This window comes from Schistocerca serialis, chromosome 1, assembly GCF_023864345.2.
Source record: "Schistocerca serialis cubense isolate TAMUIC-IGC-003099 chromosome 1, iqSchSeri2.2, whole genome shotgun sequence".
Lineage (NCBI taxonomy): Eukaryota > Metazoa > Arthropoda > Insecta > Orthoptera > Acrididae > Schistocerca > Schistocerca serialis.
The window spans coordinates 1,274,789,877-1,274,816,246 of record NC_064638.1 but is presented as its reverse complement, the minus strand read 5'-3'; the positions used below and the strand labels follow the sequence as shown (position 1 = coordinate 1,274,816,246).

General features: G+C 45.6%; 1 protein-coding gene across 1 annotated transcript in view; it reads right to left on the bottom strand.

The window, feature by feature from the left end:
* The window catches only part of LOC126419566 (5-phosphohydroxy-L-lysine phospho-lyase-like), a 133,458-nt gene extending 107,393 nt beyond the window's left edge, over positions 1–26,065 (bottom strand). The window contains exon 1 of the mRNA XM_050086757.1: positions 25,911–26,065. Within this exon, the coding sequence (XP_049942714.1) occupies positions 25,911–26,002 (92 nt within the window). The 5' untranslated portion in view covers positions 26,003–26,065. The remainder of the gene's footprint in view (positions 1–25,910) is intronic.
* Positions 26,066–26,370: the final 305 nt, after the last annotated feature.

Sequence of the window (26,370 nt, the reverse complement as noted above, 5' to 3'; positions counted from 1 at the left end):
GCATTTCGCGATCGAGAAGTCTCTTCACCGTCAGTGGGTGACTGTGTGGTGTGCAACATCCAGACACGGAATAATCGGTGCGATATTCCTTGATGGCACGGTCACTACCGAACGGTAAAGTGAAGATTTTGGAAGATGATTTCTTCCCCATTATCCAAAGTAACCCTGATTTCTACAATATCCGGTACATGCAGGACGGAGCTCGACCCCATCGAGGCAGTACAGTAGAGTGTTTGATGTCCTGGAGGAGCACTTTGAGGACCGGATTCTGGCTTTGGGGTGGTCACTGACATGGGCCTCGATTGGCCGCCATATTCTCCGGATCTGAAAACATGTGACTTCTTTTTGTGCGGCTACGTGCAACAAAAGGTGTACAGCATTAACCCCATACCATTTCTCAGCTGAAAACCGCCATTTCAGGAGGTCATCTACTGCACCGATGTTCCGATACTTTAGCAGTTCATGCAGAATTTCGCTATTCGTCTGCGCCACATCATCGTCAATGATGGCAGGCATATCGAACATGCCATAACCTAAATCCGAATATCTGTAGTGACGTTTACATGTTGAAAAAAGCGTGTGCACGCTGTAATTTGTAGATAATTTACATTTTTTTCATATAGTTGAATAACGGTCATCCTACGTCAGTCCGCCCCCAGTAGCTGAATGGGCAGCGTGACGGATTGTCAATCCTCTGGGCCCGGGTTCGATTCCCGGCTGGGTCACGGAATTTTCTCCGCCCAAGGACTGGGTGTTGTGCTGTCCCCATCATCATCCTCATCGACTGCAGGTGCCGAAGTGGCGTCAAATTGAAAGACCGCCACCCGGCGAACGGTCTGCCCGACTGGGAGCCCTAGCCATGCGATTAAACAAATAATCCTGCGTAAGGCTTTTTCACCGTGATCGGGAACGGTTCAAGGAACAAGTGACATAAGCGGCCGTTTTGGGCGCCAAGCTGAGAGGGCAAAATTTGTAGCCAGAGTGTGTCATAATTTGTAGAGAAAATAATCATTTCCACACTCACTAAATTTACCTTTATTTTTTAAAGTCCTTACCGAGAGCCCAAGGTACGGTGGCAACTAAAACACTGGGGTGGGAGACAGGGGGAAGGAGGGAAGTGTCAAATGATATGTCGCTTGTGCGGAAAAATGTTCCCGTACCGGCCATGTTACCGTTCCATTCGTGGACTGACGGAGGACATCAAAAGGGTGCAAAAAAGGGCGGCTCGTTTTGTCTTATCACGTAATAGGGGAGAGAGTGTGGCATATATGATACGCGAGTTGGGATGGAAGTCATTAAAGCAAAGACGTTTTTCGTCGCGGCGAGATCTATTTACGAAATTTCAGTCACCAACTTTCTCTTCCGAATGCGAAAATATTTTGTTGAGCCCAACCTACATAGGTAGGAATGATCATGAAAATAAAAGAAGAGAAATCAGAGCTCGAACAGAAAGGTTTAGGTGTTCGTTTTTCCCGCGCGCTGTTCGGGAGTGAAATGGTAGGGAGATAGTATGATTGTGGTTCGATGAACCCTCTGCCAAGCACTTAAATGTGAATTGCAGAGTAGTCATGTAGATGTAGATGTGGACAAACGTGAGAAAGATGACTGCTTGTACGCCCCTTTGAGAGCTGTTACCTTCCAAATTTGAATAGCACGATCTCTACAGAGAGTTATGAAGGAGCCTGACTGTTATTTGTAGCTTCTGCCCGAGAGAAAACGTTTCCGGAAGTTTTCTAAGTACGACCTCACAAGATGTACGGCCTCTTTCTTGAATTAATTGCCAATGGAGATTTTTGAGCATTTCTGTTACACTCTCTCGCCACTGAAATAAGCCTGTTCCATTCACACATATACAACTACATCATACTCCGCAAGCCGCCTAATGGTGTCTGGCTGAGGGTACTTTCGGTACCACTACCTGATCCCTCCAACCCTACTTCCACTCGCGAATAGTGCGTGGGAAGAATGATTGTCAGTAAGCCTCTGTATTAGCTCTAATTTCTCGAATTTTCTCCTCGTGGCCAATACGCGAGATTTATGTGGGGGCAGTAATATGTTGTTTGACTCCTCCTGAAAAGTACTGTCCCAAAATTTCAATAGTAAATCTCTCCGTTATGCACAACGTCTCTCTTGTAACGTCGGCCCGTGGAGTTTGTTTAACATCTCCGTAACGCTCTCTCGCCAGCTAAACGACTCTGTTACGAAACGCGCCGCTCTTCGTTGGATCTTCTCTATGTTCTCTATCAGTCCTACCTGATACGAATCCAAGATAGAAGAACAACACTCAAGAATAGGGCGAACAAGCGCCTTATAAGCCAGTTCTTTCGTGGATGAGTTACATTTCCTTAAGATTCTTCCGATGAATCTGAGTCCGGTGTCTCCTTTTCCCACTATCTGTTTTATGTGGTCATTCTACTTAAGATCGCTCTCGATAGTTACGCCTCGATATTTTACTGCAGACGGTGTCTCCAGCTGTTTGTCATCAGTAGTGTAGCTGTACAGTAGTGGATTCCTTTTCCTACACGCGTGATGTCTGTTCTGACAGACACGTTCAACAGAACGGGTACCACGCATATGCATATACAGTGTGTTAACTGTAAGACGGCAGAGTTGTGAGGGGAAGTGCGGGGTGAGGAGGAAGCAAGCATTGGCTGGCGAGGGGGGGGGGAGCCGATGGGGGGGGGGGGGAGGAGGGGAGACAAGGCACGCCTACCAGTTGCTGTGCTGGCACTACAAATTGCGCGTCATGCTTACACGAAAGCAGACGAAAGGCTTGGAATTAAAACACGCTCTAAATGTTGTTATGTTGTTCGTAAACGAAACTGAAATCGTCATGTACATTAATATATATATATATATATATATATATATATATATATATATATGTCTACTACAACTCGGATGAGTTGTTCTCCGTAGGCCTACCGGCTAGGACATGTTGGCGACTCCCGAGATGGGCCAGCAACTGCCTCTTCACTCATTTTGATAATGTTTAGCACAACTGCACAATAAAGACACGCAGAACAGTACAGCGCAAAACAATAACGAAGCAGACGACAATGGCTACCTTGTACAACACAGTCAGCTACGTAATGTTGGCAGCAGTCGAAACTGCTTGCCTACCGAAGCCTCCCGACGTTAACCGACTTCTACCGATTCAGGACTAGGGGGAGGTCTGCCATCTAAAAGTTTACACACTGTACAGTTATTTCAGTGCGGATGCACATCACGTCCGAACTGCTGTGGGAGTCAGGGTGAGCTGCCAGCAACAGAGACGCTGCTTGCGTACGACAGGACGGGAATTTGGGTCAGCTGGGAAGCGTACCAGGATAGCCGAGGCGGTCAAGGCGACCGACCGCGTTAACCGGGAAATCCGGGTTCGAGACCCGGTCCGGAGCAAATTTTCACCTGTCGACTTTGGAGTTATTTCAGAGCCCGAATGCGGCTCATTTCATTGGCGTCCCTTAATTTATTTATTCTTTGTATCCTGTTAGTCCGACCTGATGTGGATCCAATACACTTGAGCAGCAGTCCAGTGTTTCCTGTGCGATTTCTTTTGTATACTGACTGCAGTGCCCCAGTATCCTAACAATTACTCGTAGCCTGCCGTTTGCTTTACTTACAACTGAGCCTACGGGGTCGTTCCAAATTGTCAGTCCCAAATACAATATTCGAACGGCTCGACTTACTCTAGTCGCGACTCGTTAACCGTTTACTCAAAGAACGCCACGTTTCTTCTTTTCGTGAACTCCACAACTCTTTAGTTCTCTGCACTGAGAAGTAGCTGGTAGTCTTTACACAAGGCAGCGAGTGACACTGGACTGGTTTTTGGGAGTAGCAGGGGTCAAATACATCTGTGACCACACCGATTTCCACGGTTTCTTTAAGTCATTCAGCGTAAGGCGATGATTTTTCTGGGGAATCCTTTGTGTGAATCAGCGTTTCCGGAAGCACCATTCGTGTCAAATCGAACTTGGTCTCTTCATTCATGAAACGCAGAGCTCAGCCTGATGCTGTGTCTCTTGACTTCCGCGCTTCCACCTATAAACAAAATTGTGCATACGGCGTATCCCAAACTCCCTAGCTGACAGAATTCAGTAACTCATTACTAATGGGTATACATTATCAGAATCATAGTAGCGTCTGGTGTAGCTACGGGTTATGTGGTGGGGCCGCTATTGTTCACGATATGTACTGGCTCAAAATGGCTCTAAGCACTATGGGACTTAACGTCTGAGATCATTAGTCCCCTATACTTAGAATTACTTAAAGCTAACTAACCTAAGGATATCACACACCTCCATGCCCGAGGCAGGATTCGAACCTGCGACCGTAGCAGCAGCGCGGTTCCGGACTGAAGCGCCTAGAACCGCTCGGCCACATCGGCTGGCCATGTACTGGCAGTATAGACTAATTCGAATACAACATTTCGTATATGTCCGGCTTTTATTGGTTGCAGAGATACAGCTGTTACTTTGTAACCCTAACAAATATTCACAGAAAGTGTTAAGCAAAGGCAAATGATTTTAAATTCAGATTTGATTTTCGTTAATTCCACTTCCGACTTCAAAGCACTTTGGAATTCTCTTGACAACACCAACTAATGGTCTTATGGGGGCATCACTATTCATAATCCGAACGATCAATTCGTCACTTGTATTTACTTTCTCTTTGGGAACCTCGCCTTTCAACCATCCCCCACAGGCAATAAATGAAAAGAGCTAGGCCCGAGGATCTTGGGGCAACAAACGTGATAATCCACCCAGGAAACAAATGTGATCGTTTCTGGGGACCCGCCTTCCGGTGAACGTTTGGTTCAGATGACGTGTGACCTGACGACTAGAATGTGCAGGGGCTCCACCGTGCGGGAAGAACTTATACATCCTCCTAGCCAAAGGAACCTCTTCCAGTAATGCTGGAAGATGGTTTTCAAGTTAAGTCTAGACAAGGGAAATCTGTATGACTATGCGGTAACACTACAGGTCCAATGAACTGACAGTTACAATGTATCTCAATAAAGCCATGTCGGTTTCTTCGAACCACCGATGCGAGTTGCGAGAGCTTTGATTCCGTTGCGACAGAAAGTAATTTCACCAGTAAACAGTATTAAAGGGGTTACTCGGCAGCTTGCATTTAGCCAATGACAAAATTCCAATCGTCTGTCGTCATCTCCTTCTCGGTCGGGTCTGATGGTCTAGCGGTAACTGGAAACCGAGAGGTCGTGGGATGTAATCCCGGTCGGACAGTGGAAATTTTCATTCTGCCATTAATCAAACCTTCACAGATCAGTGACGTGAGGTTAATGAAATTTTCACTCTGCAGCGGAGTGTGCGCTGATATGGAACTTCTTGCAGATTAAAACTGTGTGCCGGACCAAGATTCGAACTCGTGACCTTTGCCTTTCGCAGGCAAGTGCTCTACCGTGTGAGCTATCCAAGCACAACTCACGCCCCGTCCTCACAGCACTTGCCCGCGAAAGGCAAAGGTCCCGAGTTCGAGCCTCGGTCCGGCACACAGTTTTAATCTGCCAGGAAGTTTCAGTGGCGTGAGGTGTCGCCAGGAACGAGACGTGGTTTGGGTTGCACATTAAACTGTAGATACGCATTCCCAGTTGGATAACAGGGATAGATTAGGGGCACACAGGATGATGAATTGATGTCCAGTTGAAATACTTGCATCCGCCTGTACAGCCACAGGAAAAATTATCTCCTTCTGGAAGCTATCGGATCAGCTGTAAATAATAATGGTGGAATCCGTGCCTACATACCGTCCGCCACATTCTTCTACTGATACGTGTAGACATTCTGCATGTTCTTGTTGAAGGTCTATATCCCACCAACTGAATAAAGGTTTCAACTTCACACGCATTAGTCCTGTGCACATTCAGATGAGACACGGTTGTTGAACACTGCACAAGTCTCGCGCAGTTTAGTGAAAACACGAGTAAACACTCTTGAACCCGGTTCTCTGCAGTTAGGAAATCGTGTGCCGTATTATCTACAAGCAGCTGTAGCGTTTCCAGTACAAAACCCATACACAAATACCATAACGGCATACTCGGCATTTGTAAATACGTGGGACATGCTTAGAAGGTCGGAGTCGTACTACGGTGTATATACACTGTAGCAACGCCCTCAAACAGGACTTTGTTTCTTGCTAACTGCTAAATAACTTCGAAAATTATTTTTCTCGTCAAATAATTATGACTTTTTCTCTACTGAAATAATTTTTCTTAGAACACTATCATCTGCTTACGTTGTTATTTATGCACAGTGTAGGCTCTTTCTCCGTAAATACTTCATCTCTTCAGACATTTTGTCTCTCTTGTAGGAAAACGCTAGCAGGGAAAATACCAGGACGCCGTGCAACGTTTTCAGTGTGTCACGAAAACAAAGAAAGCAACACATTAAAGATTGAAAAGATACGAATATAATAGGCGCGGGGTCGGTCAGAATACGTTATCTTCTGATGTTAGCAGACGCGGCAGCGGTTTCTGCGCATGTGGAGTATGTCGTTTACTCGGAAATTTAGTAATCCTTATTTGGCACGATCTTTGACGTTCACTGACGTCATAGACACACTCGCGTCGTGGTCGGTTGCTGTTTTACACGCAGGCACGAAAGGCGCGCGCACTTAGAGCAGTCGCTTTTAACCAGAAAGTCGCCTCGTGTGAAACAGGCTTATTAGAGACAAAGGCGCGTCGCGGCCTTCAACCGCTGCCACCGCGCATGCGGAAGGTGCGCTGATGACGTCATGCGGAAGTGGACGGCTGCACGAGTGCGCGCCTTCATTTCCCCCCCCGACCCTGTCCCGTTCGCGAACAATGCGTGGGTTGGTTCAAATGGCTCTGAGCACTATCGGACTTAACATCTGAGGTCATCAGTCCCCTAGAACCTAGAACTACTTAAACCTAACTAACCTAAGGACATCACACACATCCATGCCCGAGGCAGGATTCGAACCTGCGACCGTAGCGATCGCGCGGTTCCAGACTGAAGCGCCTAGAACCGCTCGACCACACCGGCCGGCCAATGCGTGGGAAGGATGGTTGTTGGTAAGCCGCCGTATGACTTCTGCTTCCTCTGGTTTCCCCGAGCTCATTTCGCGAAACACGTGTGGGAGGAGTAAATAACCGTCTTACTTTTCTAGGACTGCACGCTCTCTGACTTTTGGTAGTAAGTAAACCTCTCCGTGAAGCGCAATCCCTCCCTTGTAGCGCCTGCTACCATAGTTTGTTGAGCATCCCTGTAAATCTCTCGCTCTTACTTAACGATCCTTTAATTAAACGCGTCGTTCTTTGTTGGCTCTTCTCTGTCTTTTCTGTTAATCCAACCTGCTCTGGTTGTCCAGCGTAGCCGGCCGATGTGACCGAGAGGTTCTAGGCGCTACAGTCTGGAACCGCGCGACAGCTACGATCGCAGGTCCTTAGGGTAGTTAGGTTTACGTAGTTCTAAGTTCTAGGGGAATGAAGACCTCAGATGCTAAGTCCCATAGTGCTCAGAGCCATCTGAACCATTTGTCCAGCGCATGAGCAATATTCAATAATCATTTGAACGACAGTTCTGTACGCTGCTTCTTTTATGAGTCCCTTACATTTCTCTAAGATTGCCGTAATGAATCTCAGTCCGACACCTGCTTTTTCTACAACTAGTCTTAAGTGCTCATGCTGCTACGTATTTTACGGTTTTTGTCGTTTCCATTGATTTACCACCGATAGTGTAATCGAACAACTGTGGATCTCTCCGTCTATATACGGTACAGTTATTTAGTTCAGGGTCAGGTGCGGGTCTCGGACGATTCCGCAAGCCAAGGCGAACACCCGGTGTATTCTTAGCTCCCTGAAAGATCAGCAGACGGATAAAAGAGCAAGCGCAATAGATGTCGATGCTGGTGACGTCGATCTGCTAGATGTAAACAAGACTCTGACCTGATGAAAGGAATGGCCACCACGCTTGACACAACTATGAATTACGGATGAACAGATGAAAGGCAAAGGTGGCCAACAATAGCACAGGACATGCTTAACATCAACAATAGCGGCAGAATTAAAGCTAAAGAAGCACAATCATAAACGCCGGCCGGGGTGGCCGAGCTGTTCTAGGTGCTACAGTCTGGAACCGCGCGACCGCTACGCTCGTAGGTTCGAATCCTGCCTCGGGTATGGGTGTGTGTGATGTCCTTAGGTTAGTTAGGTTTAAGTAGTTCTAAGTTCTAGGGGACTGATGACCACAGATGTTAAGTCCCATACTGCTCAGAGCCATTTGAACGAGCCAATCTTACGGTAATCGTGTGTAGTGGACAGGGGCACTACAAGTGTAGTGTGTGGACAGTAAGTTGGAGATGTAGATGTCATGGGGGAGCGTGCCAGAGATAACTGCAGTCTTACTACCCTCTGTGCCCTCGATGACTCAAAAAAATGTTTCAAATGGCTCTGAGCACTATGGGACTTAACATGTGTCGGGGCACACATTTTCAACTGTCCCCGTTGATATTTATCAACGCCTGTAAGCAGCTAATGGTCTGGATTTCATTCTAATTTCATCTGAAATGTGGTGCTGTCGAAGAATTTTAAAAATTAAGTATTTAGGTAAAGTATGAAACAAAGAAGTACTAAAAATAATGTGCGAGTACAAGGAAAGGAGTCTGTAGAAGATGGGGTAGGTTGGTGCAACATCTGCCACGGCATTGAGGAAGAGATAAGGTTGCGCTGGAAGGAGCATGGGGCGGGAGGGGGTGGTTCAAATGGCTCTGAGCACCATGGGACTCAACTTCTGAGGCCATCAGTCCCCTAGAACTTAGAACTACTTAAACCTGACTAACCTAACGACATCACACACATGCATGCCCGGGGCGGGATTCGAACCTGAGACCGTAGCGGTCGCGCGGTTCCAGACTGAAGCGCCTAGAACCGCTCGGTCACAGTGGCCGGCGAGGGGGTGGTGACAAAAGCCATGGGATGCCTCCTTTCGCCCGACGTACTTGTAGCAGCTCGACGTTGCGCGGACTCAACAAGACGTTAGAAATCGCCTGCCGGAATTCTGAGCTACGTTGCCTCTATAGCCGTCCAAAATTGCGAAACTGTTACCGTTGCAGAATTTTGTGAACGCTGCTTTTCATCATCTAGCTTACATTTATCACTTCCGAAAGAGGCACATTTTAACTATTAATTACGATTTCAACAAGTGGAAAAATCACGGACTCAAAAAAAAAAAAAAAATGCATTACGGCATTTTAACGCGTACAAGTGCTTGAATTTACGCGAGCGTCGACTTGATTGGCTAAGTTCAGTGCTAAATAACCTGGAAATATCACAACGTATCGAATTTGTTATCAATTGTTTCTCAGCACAACCTCCCGCCAACACCCTTACAAGCTTTTCAGGCCGTTTCCGGTCGACCTGTGTACCCTACGAGGCGTGATAACAGCACTAATGCCTCTGGCGGCCGTTCTACGTGTCACAGAGAACTGCAACTCGAACCACTGACACACCCGCCGATGGTTTGTACGTATACGAAGTTACACTGACGTCCGACCGTCTTCTGGGTGCTTCACTTATTTTATTTTATTTTTTTCATCACGAAGTGCACGTAAGCTCTATCTTCTCTGACGGGCACTTCAGTCTCGGTTTCTTCTAACAGGAGTTTTAAAAGTTGCGCTTCTTGCCTTGAGGCTACGTAAACAGTCCAAGCGCCACCTCAGCCAGAGGCAGGTGCTGTTTTGCTGGTTGCAATTAGGGGAACAATGCACAATTTGAACTGCGCTGATAGCGAAGCGAGGTTTTTCTGGCTCTGTTAGATAAAAGTGAACAGCCAGGCTGATACAAGCCACGCTTTGAGCCGCAAACCTGTACGCTGCGCAACGCCGCGGCACCTCCACTTGCAGCGCTAACGACCCGGCGGACAAAGGACTGTGAAGAGCTGATACCTGTGTCTCCGTGTGCAGTCTTTACGTAACCTAAGCTGGTCCCTTATCGCTTCTTAAGTGCTTACCAATGCATGTAATCCATTGTTTATCGGGACATAATTCGCACACTCACAGAAGGGCGTGGCGATAACGTACAGCAGAAATGCTTTTAACAACAAGCCACAAATAAGTACGTCAGTGACAGTGACAAAGTACCCTAAAGACCTTAGGCTGTTACCAACTGCATTGATAATTTCTCTCTTACGCAACAGCTATACGAAAAGAAAGGAGCCGGATGCAGCTGTTCACCCTATATTGCTACACAGCAATCAATCGCTGCAGCTCATTCCACTTGTACTGCCATTTGTATGCAACACAAGAAAATTATGACAAACCCCTTTGTCTCGTATTTTTTATACCACTTAAATCAAGATTTCGTTGAGTGTATCGGAACGCCCTTGGTCGACAGCGAGCTGTAAACTGCAACTTTTGCATGATGTGCCACTGCAGCATAACATAGCTGGATGAAACTTGGAGTATACATAGAAAGAACTGCTACATTATAGGACAGAAGGTAACAAAGAGATAGACACTGAGACGAACAGAAATGGCACTTTTATTCGAAGCCATTAATTACACCGCGATTCATGATGGTCCGCTGGACATCCATCACAAAAGGTGGGATATGGTTCTTAATAGGGTGTGTGATCACCAGAGGAAGCAATTCATGTTCAAAAATTGGTTCAAATGGCTATAGCACTATGGCACTTAACATCTGAGGTCATTAGTCCCCTAGAACTTAGAACTGCTTAAACCTAACTAACCTAAGGACATCACACACATCCATGCCCGAGGCAGGATTCGAACCTGCGACCGTAGCAATCGCGCGGTTCCGGACTGAAGCGCCTAGAGCCGCTCGGCCACCGCGGCCGGCGCAATTCATGTTCTGCAATCTGCTCCCAAGCTGGTCACGCGGCTGGTAGTGATTTCGTGTGGTAGAGCGTTCCATTCGTCCACTAGCGTTGTTGACGACTGGGGATGGTCGTTGGTGAGTGCGGACGTTCCGCAAGACGTTTCCTCAACGCATTCCACACGCGCTTGATGGGGGGATGGGCAGGCCAACCCACTCGCCGAATATCCTCTCGTTCCAAGAGCTCCTTCACCTGTGCTATTCGATAAGGTCCCGCATTGTCATCTTTAAAAACAAAATCAGGGACGGATGCACCCCTGAAAAGCTGCACGTGAGAAAGTACAGCCTCACAATGACGTTGACCAGTGAGTGTTCCGTGTTCAGTGGTTTGATGGTCACCACACCTATAGGCCATTGTGCCGCCACACATCATTAACACCTGGACCACCAAAACGACCATATTCGACAATGTTTCTAGGTGTGCTGCGTGTTTCCAGCTCTCAACATGCTAGGGTATGTCCAGCATTCTCCAACATGTAGGTGCAGATTTAGATGATCGTTTTGGTGGTCCAGATGGTATGATGTGAGGAGACAATGATCCGTGGAGGAAGTGACTTCTCACTCTTTGAACAACGTTGTTGTGACGTTGTACTCCTTGCCCAAATGGGTTTTTTAAGGAGTGCATTTGACTCTGACTTCATTTTTGTGGATAACAATGCGCAACCGCATCGAACGAAATTGTGTATGTGGTTCGATGAACCCTCTGCTGGGCACTTAAATGTGATTTGCAGAGTATTGATGTAGACGTAGATATATATGAACAGCGTGAGGAGCTCATGGAACGAGGGGTATTCGGCGAATGGACTGAACTGCCCGTTTCCCCAACTTAAATCCAATCAAGCACGCGTAGAATCCGTTGGGGGAGGGGGGGGGGGGGGGGGAACGTATTGCGGAACGTCCAAATGCACTGACAACTATGCAGCAGTTGCCAACCGCAGTGGTGGACGAATGGAACCCCTTAGGCCGGTATTACACTATCAAATTTCTCCGTCAAAGATTTGATCAAAGATGTGATCAAATATTCCGTCAAATATATTTGACAAAGATCTTTGACGTAGCTCTAGAAGGGGTATTACACTGTCATCATATTTTTCGTCAAAGTTCAAGATGGCTGACAACAACAACTTGTTATAAACCGCAGCAGTTGCATGTACCACAATTGCGCTGTGCGCACATGCGGAACAGAAGCGGAGGAAAAAAAGGAAACATACCTGGGTGAAGCCGTGGGTTTTACGACGACACGATAAAAGCATTCAACAAAACTTGTACATCAGCTTATAGTGGAGGACGTCAAGTCGTACATCAATTACTTAAGAATGGATGAGCGTACATTTCAGTATGTGCTCAGTGAAGTGTATCCTCATATCACAAAGCACAATATTCACTTAAGAACTGCTACATCTTCAGAAGACAGGCTCACTGTAACACTCCGATTCCTTGCTACAGGAGAGGGTTAGGTTAGGTCAGGTCTCCACACTTCGTAATCTATTTTTGTACTCAGCGTGCCTCACGTTGTAAAGCGCCTCACCAGCTTCATACATCTCTATTAATTTTGTAGTTGTCGGCACACACCAATTGTATTTACCGGCAATGATTATTAACATACTACAGACGACAGAACGCTGCAGCGATGCTAGCGCTCCATGTGGTAACATGTCACACTGCAGTGAACAGAAGACAGGCGACTTCTTTGATCAAATCTACAGCGAGGCCCTAGATTTGATCAAATATTGGACGCCGTTTGACAAAGTTCCCTATTACACCATCAAATATCTTTGACAAAGATACTGGACAAAGATATTTGACAAAGAAATTTGATAGTGTAATACCGGCCTTACCAAACTTGCGCCAGTTAGAAGCACGTTTGCAGGGCGTGCATAGCCGTGCTTGGTGATCACACACCCTATTAACAACCACGTCCCGACTTTTATAACGCCCAAGGGATCATCATAAATCGGTGTCACTTGAGTGTAATTAATGTCTTTGAATTAAAGTGTCTTGTCTCGTTGCGTATTTATATCAGTTACCTTCTTAGTATACTGTAGCACTTCTTTCTACGTACGGTCCAAGTTTCATCGAGCTATGTTACTTGGCAGTGACTTCAGTTCTTAAGTTTTCTACGCCAGTGTATGTGAGGTCCTTGTCGTCCTCTTGGAGATACACTCGGTATGCTCCAGAAATCAAAAATCAATCCCAGTGCCGTCATGCGGGCAGCGTAGCCATAAAACTGGAGGCGATGGTAAACAGGAAAAGGTGTGAAATGGGTTTCTGGCAGTATTAGTTTCCCAGTCTCCCAAGTCGGTTGCTTTAGGGGAAGGATGTCAGCCCACTCGGCCAGCGTGACAGCAATGTGGGCTGCCTAACTCCAAGGCAACTACCTGCTCGTATTCCACCCGAAAAACGCGTTTTACTGTTCAACGGACAACATTAGCGCTTACTACACAGGTGACAGCTGTAATTGCTTGTTTCCTGCAGTTTCCTAACATGTCATATATACCACTGTAGGCAATTTCATGGTGCGAATCCCTGTTCAATACATAAATGGATATCGTCTCGCCGTCTTGTATGCTGACGTGAGCTGTGCAACTTTGCCTGTATAACTGTTGCCGTCACTTTATCGCAGACGGTTTCCATTTTATCGAAGAGTAACACGTTTTCTGTCGCCTTTTGCGGCACGTGGCTCCCCCAAACCTTGCTTTGAAACCTGTGTTGTAGTTTGCGTGGAACAAAAATATAGCGACAAAATTTGAGGCACTATAGAGGGCAGATTAAGGACATAAATAATGGAGGATAGGAAGCAGTGTCTGGTATAGTCGTCAAACGGCTCTACGAAGCGTCCAAGTTACAAGGAAAGACGCATGCACACTTACTGTGTGTGACAACGGGGTTGTATGTTACCTCTATAAAGTTAGCTTCCTGTTTCGTGGCAGAGGTGGTGTTCGCCACCTCTATAAAGTTAGCTTCCCTTTCCTCTCCATTCGCGAGCGCTGCATGGGAAGAACAGCTGCCGGAAAGCCTCCGTTCGAGCTTTGATTCCTCTGATTTTCCCGCCATGGTCTTTTCGCGAAGCGTATGTGGGAGGAAGTAACATTTCACCTGACTCGTCTTGGGCCGCTATCGAAAGATCAATAATAAATCTCTCTGTGATGCACAACGCATCTCTTGTAGTGTATGCAACTGCATTACGGTGAATTACTCAATAAACCTACCGCGGTTACCAGAAGCACCCGTGACGGAATGCGCTGCTCTTCGCTGGATCTTGTCTGTCTTCTCCATTAAACCTACATAGTCTCATAGCGACACACTTGTTAGGTCCATCTATAACACAGGAGAGATACCGACAGACTTCCAGAAATGCGTCATTGTTCCTGTGCCAAAGAAGGTAGCAGCTACAAAATGTGAACAGTACTGATCTTTAAGCAGAATATCACATGCATCAAAAATTCTCATAAAAATAATTCTTAAGAGAAATGAAGAGAAGGTGGAGGATACGCTGAGTGAAGATCAGTTTGGTTTCAGAAGGGGCCTGGGAACTAGACAGGCGATTCTGGCACTGAGACTCCTTATCGAAAAGCAATTACAGAAAAATAAACCAACTTATACCGCATTTTCAGACCTGGAAAAGGCTTTTGATAACGTTATCTAGCAACAGATGTTCAGAGTGCTGAGGAAAAGTGGAATAAAGTACAAAGATATCCGCGTGACACTCAGCTTCTATAAGAATGAGGTGGCAGTGATTAGGAACTGTCACCAGGAACAAGAAGCAAATATTAGAAAAGGGGTAAGACAAGAATGTGCCCTCTCTCCTATTAAATCCGACGCTTACATCCAGGAAGCTATAGACCAAGTTCGAGAAACTACTGAGGTGAGGATCAAAATTAGTGGGCAGAAGATAGACATGCTACGTTATGCAGATGATACTGCTATAGTCACGGAGGCAAAAAGAGATCTAGAGTAAGTTCTCAGAGCAATGGAAAGGATTCTATGCAATCGGTATGGAATGTCAATAAACGAGAAAAAGACTAAAGTGATGGTTTGCAGTACAGGAGCAGAATATGAACCTCTGAGAACGAGAATTTGAAGAGAGGAGCTGGAAGTAACAGAGGATATTACCTACCTGAGAAGCAATATCACAAAATATGGCAGAAACCGAAAACAAATTGTGAGCAGAATACAACAGGCCAAAGCATTTAATCTGAGGAGGAACTTACTCACCAGCATGAACATCAGTCTGAAAATAAGGAAAAGTATCATGAAAGCTTTCGTTTGGAGTGTGGCCCTATACGGATGTGAAACTTGGACAATGGGAAGAGAAGAGAGAAGGCAGCTAGAGGCCCTGGAGATGTGGTGCTATAGAAGGATGATGAAGATCAGCTGGAGAGACAAAGTAAGAAATGAAGAGTACATGAACCCAGAGCTCCGTGGAGGCACATCCAAACAAGAAGAGACAAACTTGTAGGGTACATCCTAAGACACAACAACGTTATTGGAGCAACGGCAGTAGGAGCCATTGAAGAAAGGAATCGGCCGGGGCGACCAAGGGTATTATATATGCAACAGATCATGAATGGTGTTAGGTGAACGCATATGTAGAAACGAAGAAGAGAGAAATGGCGCTCTGCTGCAAACCAACCTCAGGGTTGAACACTAAAAGAAGAAGATGAAGGCTCAGTATGACGAGAAGTGTTCAAGAATAGGTCGAACAGGTGTTTTGTAAACCATCTTTTTTACGGATAAATTAAATTTTTTTTGACTTGTTCCAGTGAGTCTCAACGTGGCATCTGCTTTCCCTAAAACTAATTTTATGTGGTAGATGCAGTTTGGGTCGCTGCTGATGCCTACTTACACATGTTTTACAATTTTGACTATAGTAATCGAACAGATTATATTTCTCCTTTCATTCGCCGCTCGGAATAATAGGGATGTCCTCATATGCCTGTTGTGTACATAGTTCCGCGTAGTGAGCGCGTACACAACTTTCCCACTAGAGCGCGCCCCGCTAAGCACAACAGCGCAGGCGCAGCGCTCGTCCGTCTCCGCTCTACGAGATGGCGCTGCCATAAAGACGGACCAAATTCTGCTTCCGCCGATCCGCGTATTAATATGTAACGCAGCCAATGAGGTTGCTGCTAACGTAGAACCTTTTCTCCTCGCGGATCACACTCGCGCAGTGATACCTGAACGCACGAGGTTTTATAACGAGTGTACAGACCTCCTATTAGTCAGTCTGCATTAGTCTGCATTTGCTGTACCAGTCTACATTAGTCTGTAGTCAAGTTTCAGTCTGCGCCTAATAAGATTATCATATTCCTGTACATAGCCATGAAGAGAAATGTATAGACACTTTGTCAAGTATCAGAGATATGTGAGAATAAGATTAACGTACCAAGACCAAAGGAACTTCAGATTGTGAATTGCAAACAGCATCCAGAATCAAGTTACTTAATGTCTATATTTGTTATTATTTTAATAAATGTGTGTGAAAACTAATGAGGTTCTGTTTAAAGTTGGTCACCGTCAATCTGCTACTCTAAGCGTGCAAGTGGCATTTCTATCGTCTGACCTAACGGCAGAAGATAAACACGCCGCGATAAGACCACGAGACATATTGCTGACACTCGCCTACTTCGTTGGAGCGACAAGTCAATCTGATGGTGTGTGTACCGAAGGTCTTACAGTACGCACAACACAATGCCCCACGCTGCCGCGTTTGCGTTATTGAACAGTAATTCGTCTTTCCACCTGTTTATGCGTAAATACGGCACATTCATTTACCTTCCAATGAGTGGAGAGCTTCATATTTTCGACTTCCAAAACAATTTCGACGCGTTCAATGGAAACTCAAGTAAATGGTGACTTTTAGTAATGATCTCCAAGGAATCATTATGACAGATAGTTCCATGTGGAACAAGTCTCACAGCAATGTACTATCGTAACTTCATGCAAAACCTGTGCAGAAAAATGCACAAAACCCGACCTCAGTTGCTCGAGCCAGGGCCGCTCATTCTCCACGACGATGTTAGCCCGCATATCAGCAATGATGTAGCCCAAAAACTGCGCTAATACGGGTGGGAAGTGTTGCCTTATCCTCCCTACAGCCCGGACACGAGCCCACCAGACTTCGACCTACATTAAATGTATTCGCAGTTTCTAATATGGGCTACCACCAGCTGTATAATGGGATGGCAACAATGAAAATTTGTGTCGGACCGGGAATCGAACCCGGGTTTCCCGCCTATCGCGAGCGGTCGCCTTACCATTTGGCTATCCGTGCACGACTCAACTTCCAAAAGTCGTCAGCCATGTGTCTATCAACCTATGCTCGTACATCCATTATGTATATTCCCGTACAGTGGAGAAATTTTTCTTCAAAGTCGCTTGCGCGATGTCGGTGGATAAACACGTTATTTCATGCGAGTATGGAGGAATTTTGCATCATAATTCGGAATAACACAGGCACTGCAATAACGTACAGACTTCGACTTGTTCCCGAAGTTGAAGAAACCTATTCGTGGACGTCGTTAGCATTCTCTGGAAGATCGTTCTACCACTGTTACCGAGCCATTCATGAGATGAACAGAAGTGGTGTCCTGGATGGAATAATAGAGGTCCCGAGGAGTTGGGATCCAGTCATAGAGAAGCAGAGAGAGTATAGTGAAGGACTGTAAAGAGATATTGAAAAAAAAATAAACGTGTAAGTAAAAAAATTGGTGTGGATTATTTATGAATTGTTCCTCATAACAAAGGATAGGAAGGTAGCGAGGAACCTGTAGTGAAACTCACAAGGGGACCGGGACTACCCGTCACCGCCGATTTCGTCCAAATTAGGTGTATATGGGAGGTTTGGCCGGAAATGAAAGTGATCGAAATGAGAACTCTAGATGGCCAAGCGTTTTAGTATTTTTGACGCGGAGTGGGCGAGGCATCAGTTATTTATTTAAGGGTATTTCCTAAGTAGCATTTGACGCTGAAGAAATTGTAGAGAACGGTAATTCGAGGGTCGGTGGGTCGAGCCCCTATGTGGAAACTTCTTTTTCATTTTCAGCTTTTACGTCACACTGCAAATAAACGAAAATAATGCTCAGTACATTGTATTCATTAATATTTTCGTAACAGCCATGAAAAGGAAAATTTGGGATGCAAGTAAAGTACCATGAAGGGATTTTGAGACCTACATGAGCACTTGGTATATAAAATAAGATACTTTTGTTATTTTACAGTTGATGTTTTACCCTTGCTGGATAGAAATTCATCGTAAATTCAGGGAAAGCAGTACTTTTCTCGGATTCATGCACAAGTTATAAACCGTGCATTTTTAAGATTACATGGTTATTTTAAAGATACTATAGGAAGACAGACTTAGTTTACATTTATAAAAGGTTCTCCCCCAACGCATAGTTTGGAAGTAAACCACGCCAAATATTGGCGAGGTTAGCTAGTGATGGACAGTGGAATGTATCTTGATGCTGTCTTCTCGAGGTGTGATTTCTGTGACGTAAGATCAGTTTTGAAGCTTTTCGATCAAATTCGTTACCTGTCGATAAAAATAGACGAAGCGAGTGCATTTAGAGAGGCGGTCGCTTTAATACGGCACAATGGCAACTCTTATTTTTCTTGAAGAATCTCGTCGGTTAATTGTGGATTTCCGGCCGCTGTAGCCGAGCGGTTTTACGCGCTTCAGTCTGGAACCGCGCGATCGCTACGGTCGCAAGTTCCAATCTTGCTTCGGGCATGGATGTGTGTGATGTCCTTAGGTTAGTTAGATTTAAGTAGTTCTACGTTCTAGGGGACTGATGACATCAGATGTTAAGTCCGATAGTGCTCAGAGCCATTTGAACAATTTTTTAAATTGTGGATTAGTTTCTTCTCGCTACGCGTCAGTTAACAGAATAAATTTGTTCTCCTGCGCATGGGCTACATCTATCAAAAATTTTTTGTAGGCAGGTGTTGTAAATCTCCTAGATTTTGCTGAAGTAATAACGACGTTCCTGTATTCTGTCGGGTACTCATTTACTGTTTTTTGTATCCTCGGTACAAAAATTGTCCTTTGCATTCCCTTTTGATGCCTTTTACGAAAATTTTTATAAATACAACATATCGAGTATTATTCCGGTTGATTTTCAGTGGAAGTAAAGTAAAAACTGAAAATTAAAATAAGATGCCGCTTGGGACTCGACCCCACGACCCTCTGTGCTCTTTCCGTTGCGCTGCTTGGGAACTACGTGAACATAAATGGTTCATGCCTCGTGCGACCAGCGGCAAAATGCTATTTTTTCTAAACGCACGTCCATCTGGAGCTGTCTCTCCTGTCAAGTTTATTTATGACCAAAGTCTGCATGTAGCATAAATTTGGACCTAATCGGTGATGACAAGTAGGCGCGGTCCCTTTGTCAGTACATGTAATAGTTAGACAGTCCTTAAGAGATGTAGTTGGTCATGACGCAGATTTAGAACACTAGTGTAAATTGCTAAAGTTTAATTTGCGTCCAGCTTTTACTTCTGGTTCATCAACGATCGGGCTTGATGCTGCTAAAGATGCGAATGCTTCGATGAGTTACACGTGTTGCAGTAAACTTCCTCTCAGTCGTCTTCTGTCACACCAGCGGCTAAAAACGGAAGGCCAGCTACAGGGGTCTTCACAATGCGACGAGCAACCTACGTCCTGAAAACCCTGTTAACGTTACTGTTTGTTTGTCTGAGCGCAGTTCTCTTTAGAATGTGAATGGTTAAGAACTTGTGGATTTCGCTGTTAGTGCAGTAGTCTCATCGCGACCACATACGACTTGGTTACTTCGCTGTTTCAATTGGTCACCAGTTAACTTCAGTACCGTACCGTGGACCAACTGGTTACCATTCCTGCTTTGTTACGTGGCTCAGTGTGCTTCTGATGAGAGGGAATTCTCATGTGGCAGTCTTTGGGTCGCGCACCCATAAGCGACGATACTTTGTGCGCAGAGTGCGTCAGAGTAATCCTTGAAATGTTCCCACGGAGGCCTTCGCAAATCGCCTTGAGCCAATTGGCGCTTATCAAGACCACGTAACGTATCAGTGTTTAATGTCTCCGGACGCGTCACAAGCCGATCAATTGCCTCATAAACCACTCGTTAATTGCGAAACATGCCCGGTCACTGAACGAAGTTTGAACTGAGGAACATAAATCTTATCGCGAGATAAAGTGAGTATCACGTGTCGACCCTAATACGTGCGATCGCCGGATAAGTTGTTGAGTGTTTAGAGACGTAACAAGGCGGAAAACTGCGAGGTCTTGATAAAACTACGGAGGACACGGTCCGTTGCCGGACTGTTACAATGCAAGGTGTGTACGATCACAACAGTACCCACCAATCTGCTGCTTGCCTTTTGGAAGAACACTAGAGACCTAATTGTACTCTGTTTGCTGGACAGGGCCTGCGCGTCTGACTGACAGCATTCAACCACGCAGCTGCCAACAAAAATGTAGAGGCGCCTGAACCGCCGCAGAGCCAGGCACGCAAGATGCAAAGTGTCCAGCACACAGCCCTGAAAGTGTGGCGCTATGGAGCAAACAGGGGACCACGCCATTCCTCAATCACAATAAGATATAAAGTAGACTGGAACGAGTTGATGAAGGCTTCTCCTAAGGCTGTGCACAGTTAAGCTCAATGCACTTGGAGCTATGACGCGACTGCGAAATTAATGACACCTCCAAACTTCCACTTGTTACAGCTTTGTAGGCTACTAGTGTGTTAGTATTTTCATATTTTTGTGTCCTTTCTTTAGCGTTGTTGACCGTCTGTCTGTCCATGTCTTAAGACCGTTTTTGTCAGGAACGGGTAGAGGTACGAAGTTGAAATTTGTGTCAAATACTAATGTCCAAGGTCCCTTGGCGGTGCAAAACAAAAATTAAGCTTCTAAGCCAGTAAAATCAAAAGATACAGCCATTTATGTCACATTTTTGATACTCGCAAACCCACTCATCAAAACCTGTCGACGAACTATCTGTATACATAATAAAGTTTGCACAGAACGCTCGGAGTGCGAGTGCTATTCGTACTTGTCCGGTTATTTTACAATTTTCACATTTTTTCTGTAGTGTTTGCAATATGCTAAATAAATAAATAACCTTGCTGACGTCGTGCTGAACGATTCAGTCATCCACCTCGAGTCTCGCAAGTAGAGATAATCATCACTACTGTTCTTCGAATAAGATGAGAAGAGATTCTAGTGCACTATCTTGACAGTTTCCCCTGATGATGGTACAAGCTAAATGAGACAGGCAGATTTTACCGCTCTGAGATCAGATAACCTGGTCCAGAAACGAATGAATCAACACTTGAAAGCGAAAGTGATATCATGTTAGTTTTAACTTAGTCTGCTGATGATGCTGAAAACCCATTTAGGTGTATTTTTGTGAGAATATTTATTATCATCACAGATCGCACAAGGTGCTAAACCCAAACAGTTTATCACAGTCTCGTGCCGCAGTTTCTGAGCATGCCTGGAATAGCCGCACAAGGTACTGCCGTGACTGTTCAGAGAACCCGGCTTTGTTGGAGTAACAGCAGTGTCGTAGACAGCCAAAGTTCGTGCCAGGAGATGCTCTAAAGTTTCGACAGGTGTCACGCACACACGACTTCTCATAAGAAAGGAAAGCAAGTGAATGAGCTGCTTGCGAAACAGGACCTCCTCTCTGTCCAGCTTTCAGAGAAGATTTGACGCAAGTGTTCACGAACAGGATGTGCGACGTGAACGGAGGTCCACCAGGTTGAAGTCACCAAACGTAAGCTTTAAGATGGAATGGGATATCAAGCTTGTTACTGTTGCCGGTTTCCACAGCTAGAGTATACATACTCGTTTCAAATCTAAACGCCCTTTTCTTGCTGAAATACTAATAACTAATGTTTAGCTTCCGGATTCGTGAAGCCAGTATATCAATCCACTGAAAATGCCTTTAACAAAAAAATTAAAGCTAAACGTGCTTGCATATTAAATATTACTATTGCAGCAACAAATGTGAGATCTTCCATCAACTTGGGGATAATGTCTCCCAGAAACACGCTGTCGGCTGGTGCAGTTACGCAGAGAACGACGAAGAAGCAGGTATGAACCAGTTAACCAATCAGCGACAATGCCCGCCCACAAGTCCACTGCAAATGTGTTTTGGTGGCTCGTCATAACTACACTACTGGCCATTAAAATTGCTACACCACGAAGGTGACGTGCTACACACGCGAAATTTAACCGATAGGAAGAAGATGCTGTGATATGCAAATGATTAGCTTTTCAGAGCATTCACACAAGTTGGCGCCGGTGGCGACACCTACAACGTGCTGACATGAGGAAAGTTTCCAACCGATTTCTCATACACAAACAGCAGTTGACCGGCGTTTCCTGGTGAAACGTTGTTGTGATGCCTCGTGTAAGGAGGAGAAATGTATAATGTTACTTAAAATCCGTCTTGATTGCAAATTTTTTTTATTATTCGTATGACCGGTTTCGGTTCATTCAGAACCATCTTCAGATCTGACGTGACGTAGCATGTGAAAGTTGCTGGATTTGGACGGGTTACTCCTGTAACTGAAATATCAGATCTGAAGATGGTTCTGAATGAACCGAAACCGGTCATACGAATAATAAAAAAAATTTGCAATCAAGACGGATTTTAAGTAACGTTATAAAATCACTGATTGCTGTTATCCCATAAGACATTATGTCTGTTTTTGCAAAGGAGGAGAAATGCATACCATCGCGTTTCCGAGTTTGATAAAGGTCGGATTGTAACCTATCGCGATTGCGGTTTGTCGTATCGCGACATTGCTGCTCGAGTTGGTCGAGATGCAACGACTGTTAGCAGAATATGGAATCGGTGGGTTCAGGAGCGTAATACGGAACGCCGTGCTGGATCCCAACGGCCTCGTATCACTAGTAGCCGAGATGACAGGCATCTTATCCGCATGGCTGTAACGGATCGTGCAGCCACGTCTCGATCCCTGAGTCAACAGATGGGGACGTTTGCAAGACAACAACCATCTGTAAGAACATTTCGACGACGTTTGCAGCAGCATGGACTATGAGCTCGGAGACCACGGCTGCGGTTACCCTTGACGCTGCATCACAGACAGGAGCCCCTGCGATGGTGTACTCAACCACGAATGGCAAAACGTCATTTTTTCGGATGAATCCAGGTTCTGTTTACAGCATCTTGATGGTCGCATCCGTGTTTGGAGACATCGCGGTGAACTCACATTGGAAGCGTGTATTCGTCATCGCCATATTCGCGTATCACCCGGCGTGATGGTATGGTGTGCCATTGGTTACACGTCTCAGTCACCTCTTGTTCGCATTGACGGCACTTTGAACAGTAGACGTTACATTTCAGATGTGTTACGACCCGTGGCTCTACCCTTCATTCGATCCCTGCGAAACCCTACATTTCACCAGGATAATGCACGACCACATGTTGCAGGTCCTATACGGGCCTTTCTGGATACAGAAAATGTCCGAGTGCTGCCCTGGCCAGCACATTCTCCAGATCTCTCACCAATTGAAAACGTCTGGTCAATGGTGGCCGAGCAACTGGCTCGTCACAATACGCCAGTCACATACTTTTGATGAACTGCGATATCGTGTTGAAGCTGCATGGGCAGCTGTACCTGTACAGGCCATCCAGGCTCTGTTTGACTCAATGCCCAGGCGTATCAAGGTCGTTATTACGGCCACAGGTGGTTGTTTTGGGTACTGATTTCTCAGGATGTATGCACCCGAATTGCCTGAAAATGTAATAACATGTCAGTTCCAGTATAATATATTTGTCCAATGCATACCCGTTTATCATCTGCATTTCTTCTTGGTGTAGCAATTTTAATGGCCAGTACTGTATAATATGGGAATTCGCTGACAGGCATAGCAATGGAGGTGACTAAGCCAGTGGTAAGTAACTAGATCCTTAATTAGGACAGCGGTTCCAGTCGCTATCCAGATTTATGTTTCACGTGATTCTCATCAGTCTCTTAAGGCACTTCCCATTTCCTCCCACCCTGAACTTGTACTCATGCTCTAATGACCTCGTCACCGACATGACGTTAAGCCCCAGTCCTCCTTTCTTTCTTTTCGACAGCCCATACATCGCTGTTGCAACGGGCAAGCGTCCCGTCTCTGGTGGAAGAGACTTCGCCCGGAGAAGAGTATGGGCGCTGGTCAGTGACGAATCAGATCCCACACACAGCGATGCAGTAACCATTGGCTCACCACGACATGAGGACCAAAGTCAGCAGCAGACTGAGGTCACACTTTCTGTGGGCGCTAGTGGATACCTGATGTTCTCGTGTTGATTTCCACTCAGTAGTGTGCACGACTTCCGCTTCACGTGTAAGTGATCGAGTGAGTGCTGATGGTAAGTCTCTCATTCGCACAACGTTCTTCCTAGACGGGAACGAGTGCACGTCGCTGCCCACGTCGCGCACTATAATGTGTTACCAATTGCCGTGATCCCATTAACTGTCGGAACAGCTTGGAAACATGTTGTGTGTCGGATATCCCTTACATGAGTCCTTGGCTCGATGCAAATTGTCAATTTCTCTGCAGTTCCCATTCGTTCACCTGTACAATAAATTGTCTCTGCTAATTCTGTAGCCGGGTATTAAGCACATTCTCTAGAGCCGATCGATTGTGCATTTTATCTTGTGCACACAGAGTGCTACATTACACAGCGTTACATCGACACTGACCATGTTGCTATACACGAGAGACCACCTGCAGTGCTTTTATCCAGTTTCCTCTTTCCACCTCTCATAATGTATGCGTATCTGCTGATCATGTTTGTCTGTGTTAAGTACCAAATAAATCTATTACATCGCACAAGAACCTCTTAGTAAGTTCTCCAGAAGTACTGTCACATTTATCCTACATCATGTTCGGTCTTGAAACTTTTATTTTGCCAATTCTGGCCTTATCTACACGCCTGGAAGTTCGTGTCCTCATCGCCGAAACAACAATACATTTATTAATAAATTCCAACCAACTGAGGGCCTCCCCTACTACGAAAGTACCTGATGATTCTAATAGGCTACGAAGCTATTTGGAAAAGCCGGTATTGACAGTGCCTCAAAGTAGTTTAGTCTTCGGTTTCTAGAATGTTTGCGGCTACGCCAGAATAAGAAATTTATTTATTTTGCTGTGCGAACCAGATTAAACACCTGATCATGCTAGATTTACAGACTTTTGCCTAATAAATACAACCAAATTATAGTCGAAAGATGTCATGTAATAAAATTTGAATTTTTAGCTTGAAAATGTGACTTCGCACCAGATGGTAACACAATAAACAACAAACTCACTTAACTGAAGATGAAATCCGTGAAAATGGGATCTAGCTAGCAATCGCAGCTGTTGCTATTTTGCCGAAAACTGACAAATGCATCTGAAAGATTCGATAAGCTCATAGCGGCTGGAGGTGATGTAGTACTATCAAAAACTGCAACCTAAAGAAGACGCCGCTGATGTCAAAATTTCGGCGAAAGATATTTGTGTGTAAAACATTTTTACCAAGGTGGACGAACTCATGTTATTATTGTGTTGCACTCCAAGCACGTTAGCACAAAGGTTAAGCTACATAATACGCTCACATTTGTGTATGTGTATGGAAACGGATAAAGACTGCGACTTCTTACGAACTTTATGCACAACACACATTTTTGCTTCAATCGCATTTTAACACAACCGTAATATTTGTAGTATGGGGGATGCGTTTTAGTACTAGCCTGCCATTATTAGGTATCCATGTGGTGATTACACATAAATTTAAAAAACAATGTCGAGGAACGACCAAAAGCCACCATCTTCAAGTCACCTAAATAATTGTTCATTACAGTAGCTTCCGGTTGTTCCACGACAGTTTGAAGCCGCGCAGCACTGTCTACAGAGAATAGTGACGGCAAATTATCTTGCCCGATTATATCTGCCGCAAGTGCAACATCTTTGTGTGAATGTTAGATTGCTCGTGTGCCGAGATTAGACATTATAAAGTACGGTATAGTACGGGCAGCCTGCTGGTGCTCACCCCACGTGCCGCTTGCGCAGCCGGATGGTCTCCTCCTTGGGTATCTGCTCGAGCGGGTCCATCTGGCCCGCACGCTGATTGCTGTCGGTCATTGTCGCCCCACGTGTTGATGCGCGCTGCTCGGAGTCTGCCGGCCTTCTGCGCCGCTCGCGCTCGCCGCTGCTGCTCTAGTGCGGTTGCGCGCGCATCTCCGCCTACCCCCACCACCGCGGCCAGCGGCCCCCTCCACCATCTGGCGCGGCTGGACTGGGCCAACGGCCGTGTCCGCGAGAAGGTCAGAGCCGTGGCCGCCGGCCAGGTGCACCTCTGGATCCAGCAGAGCCCTGAGGCCCTACGTCACAGGCTCGCACCGTGTCCTGCAGCCAGTAGCGTGAGCAAGTCAGCTGGGACAGGTTCGTTACTATAGCGAAGACATACCGACTGCCAATGCACCTATTACGGTGCTTTAACCCTTCTGCTA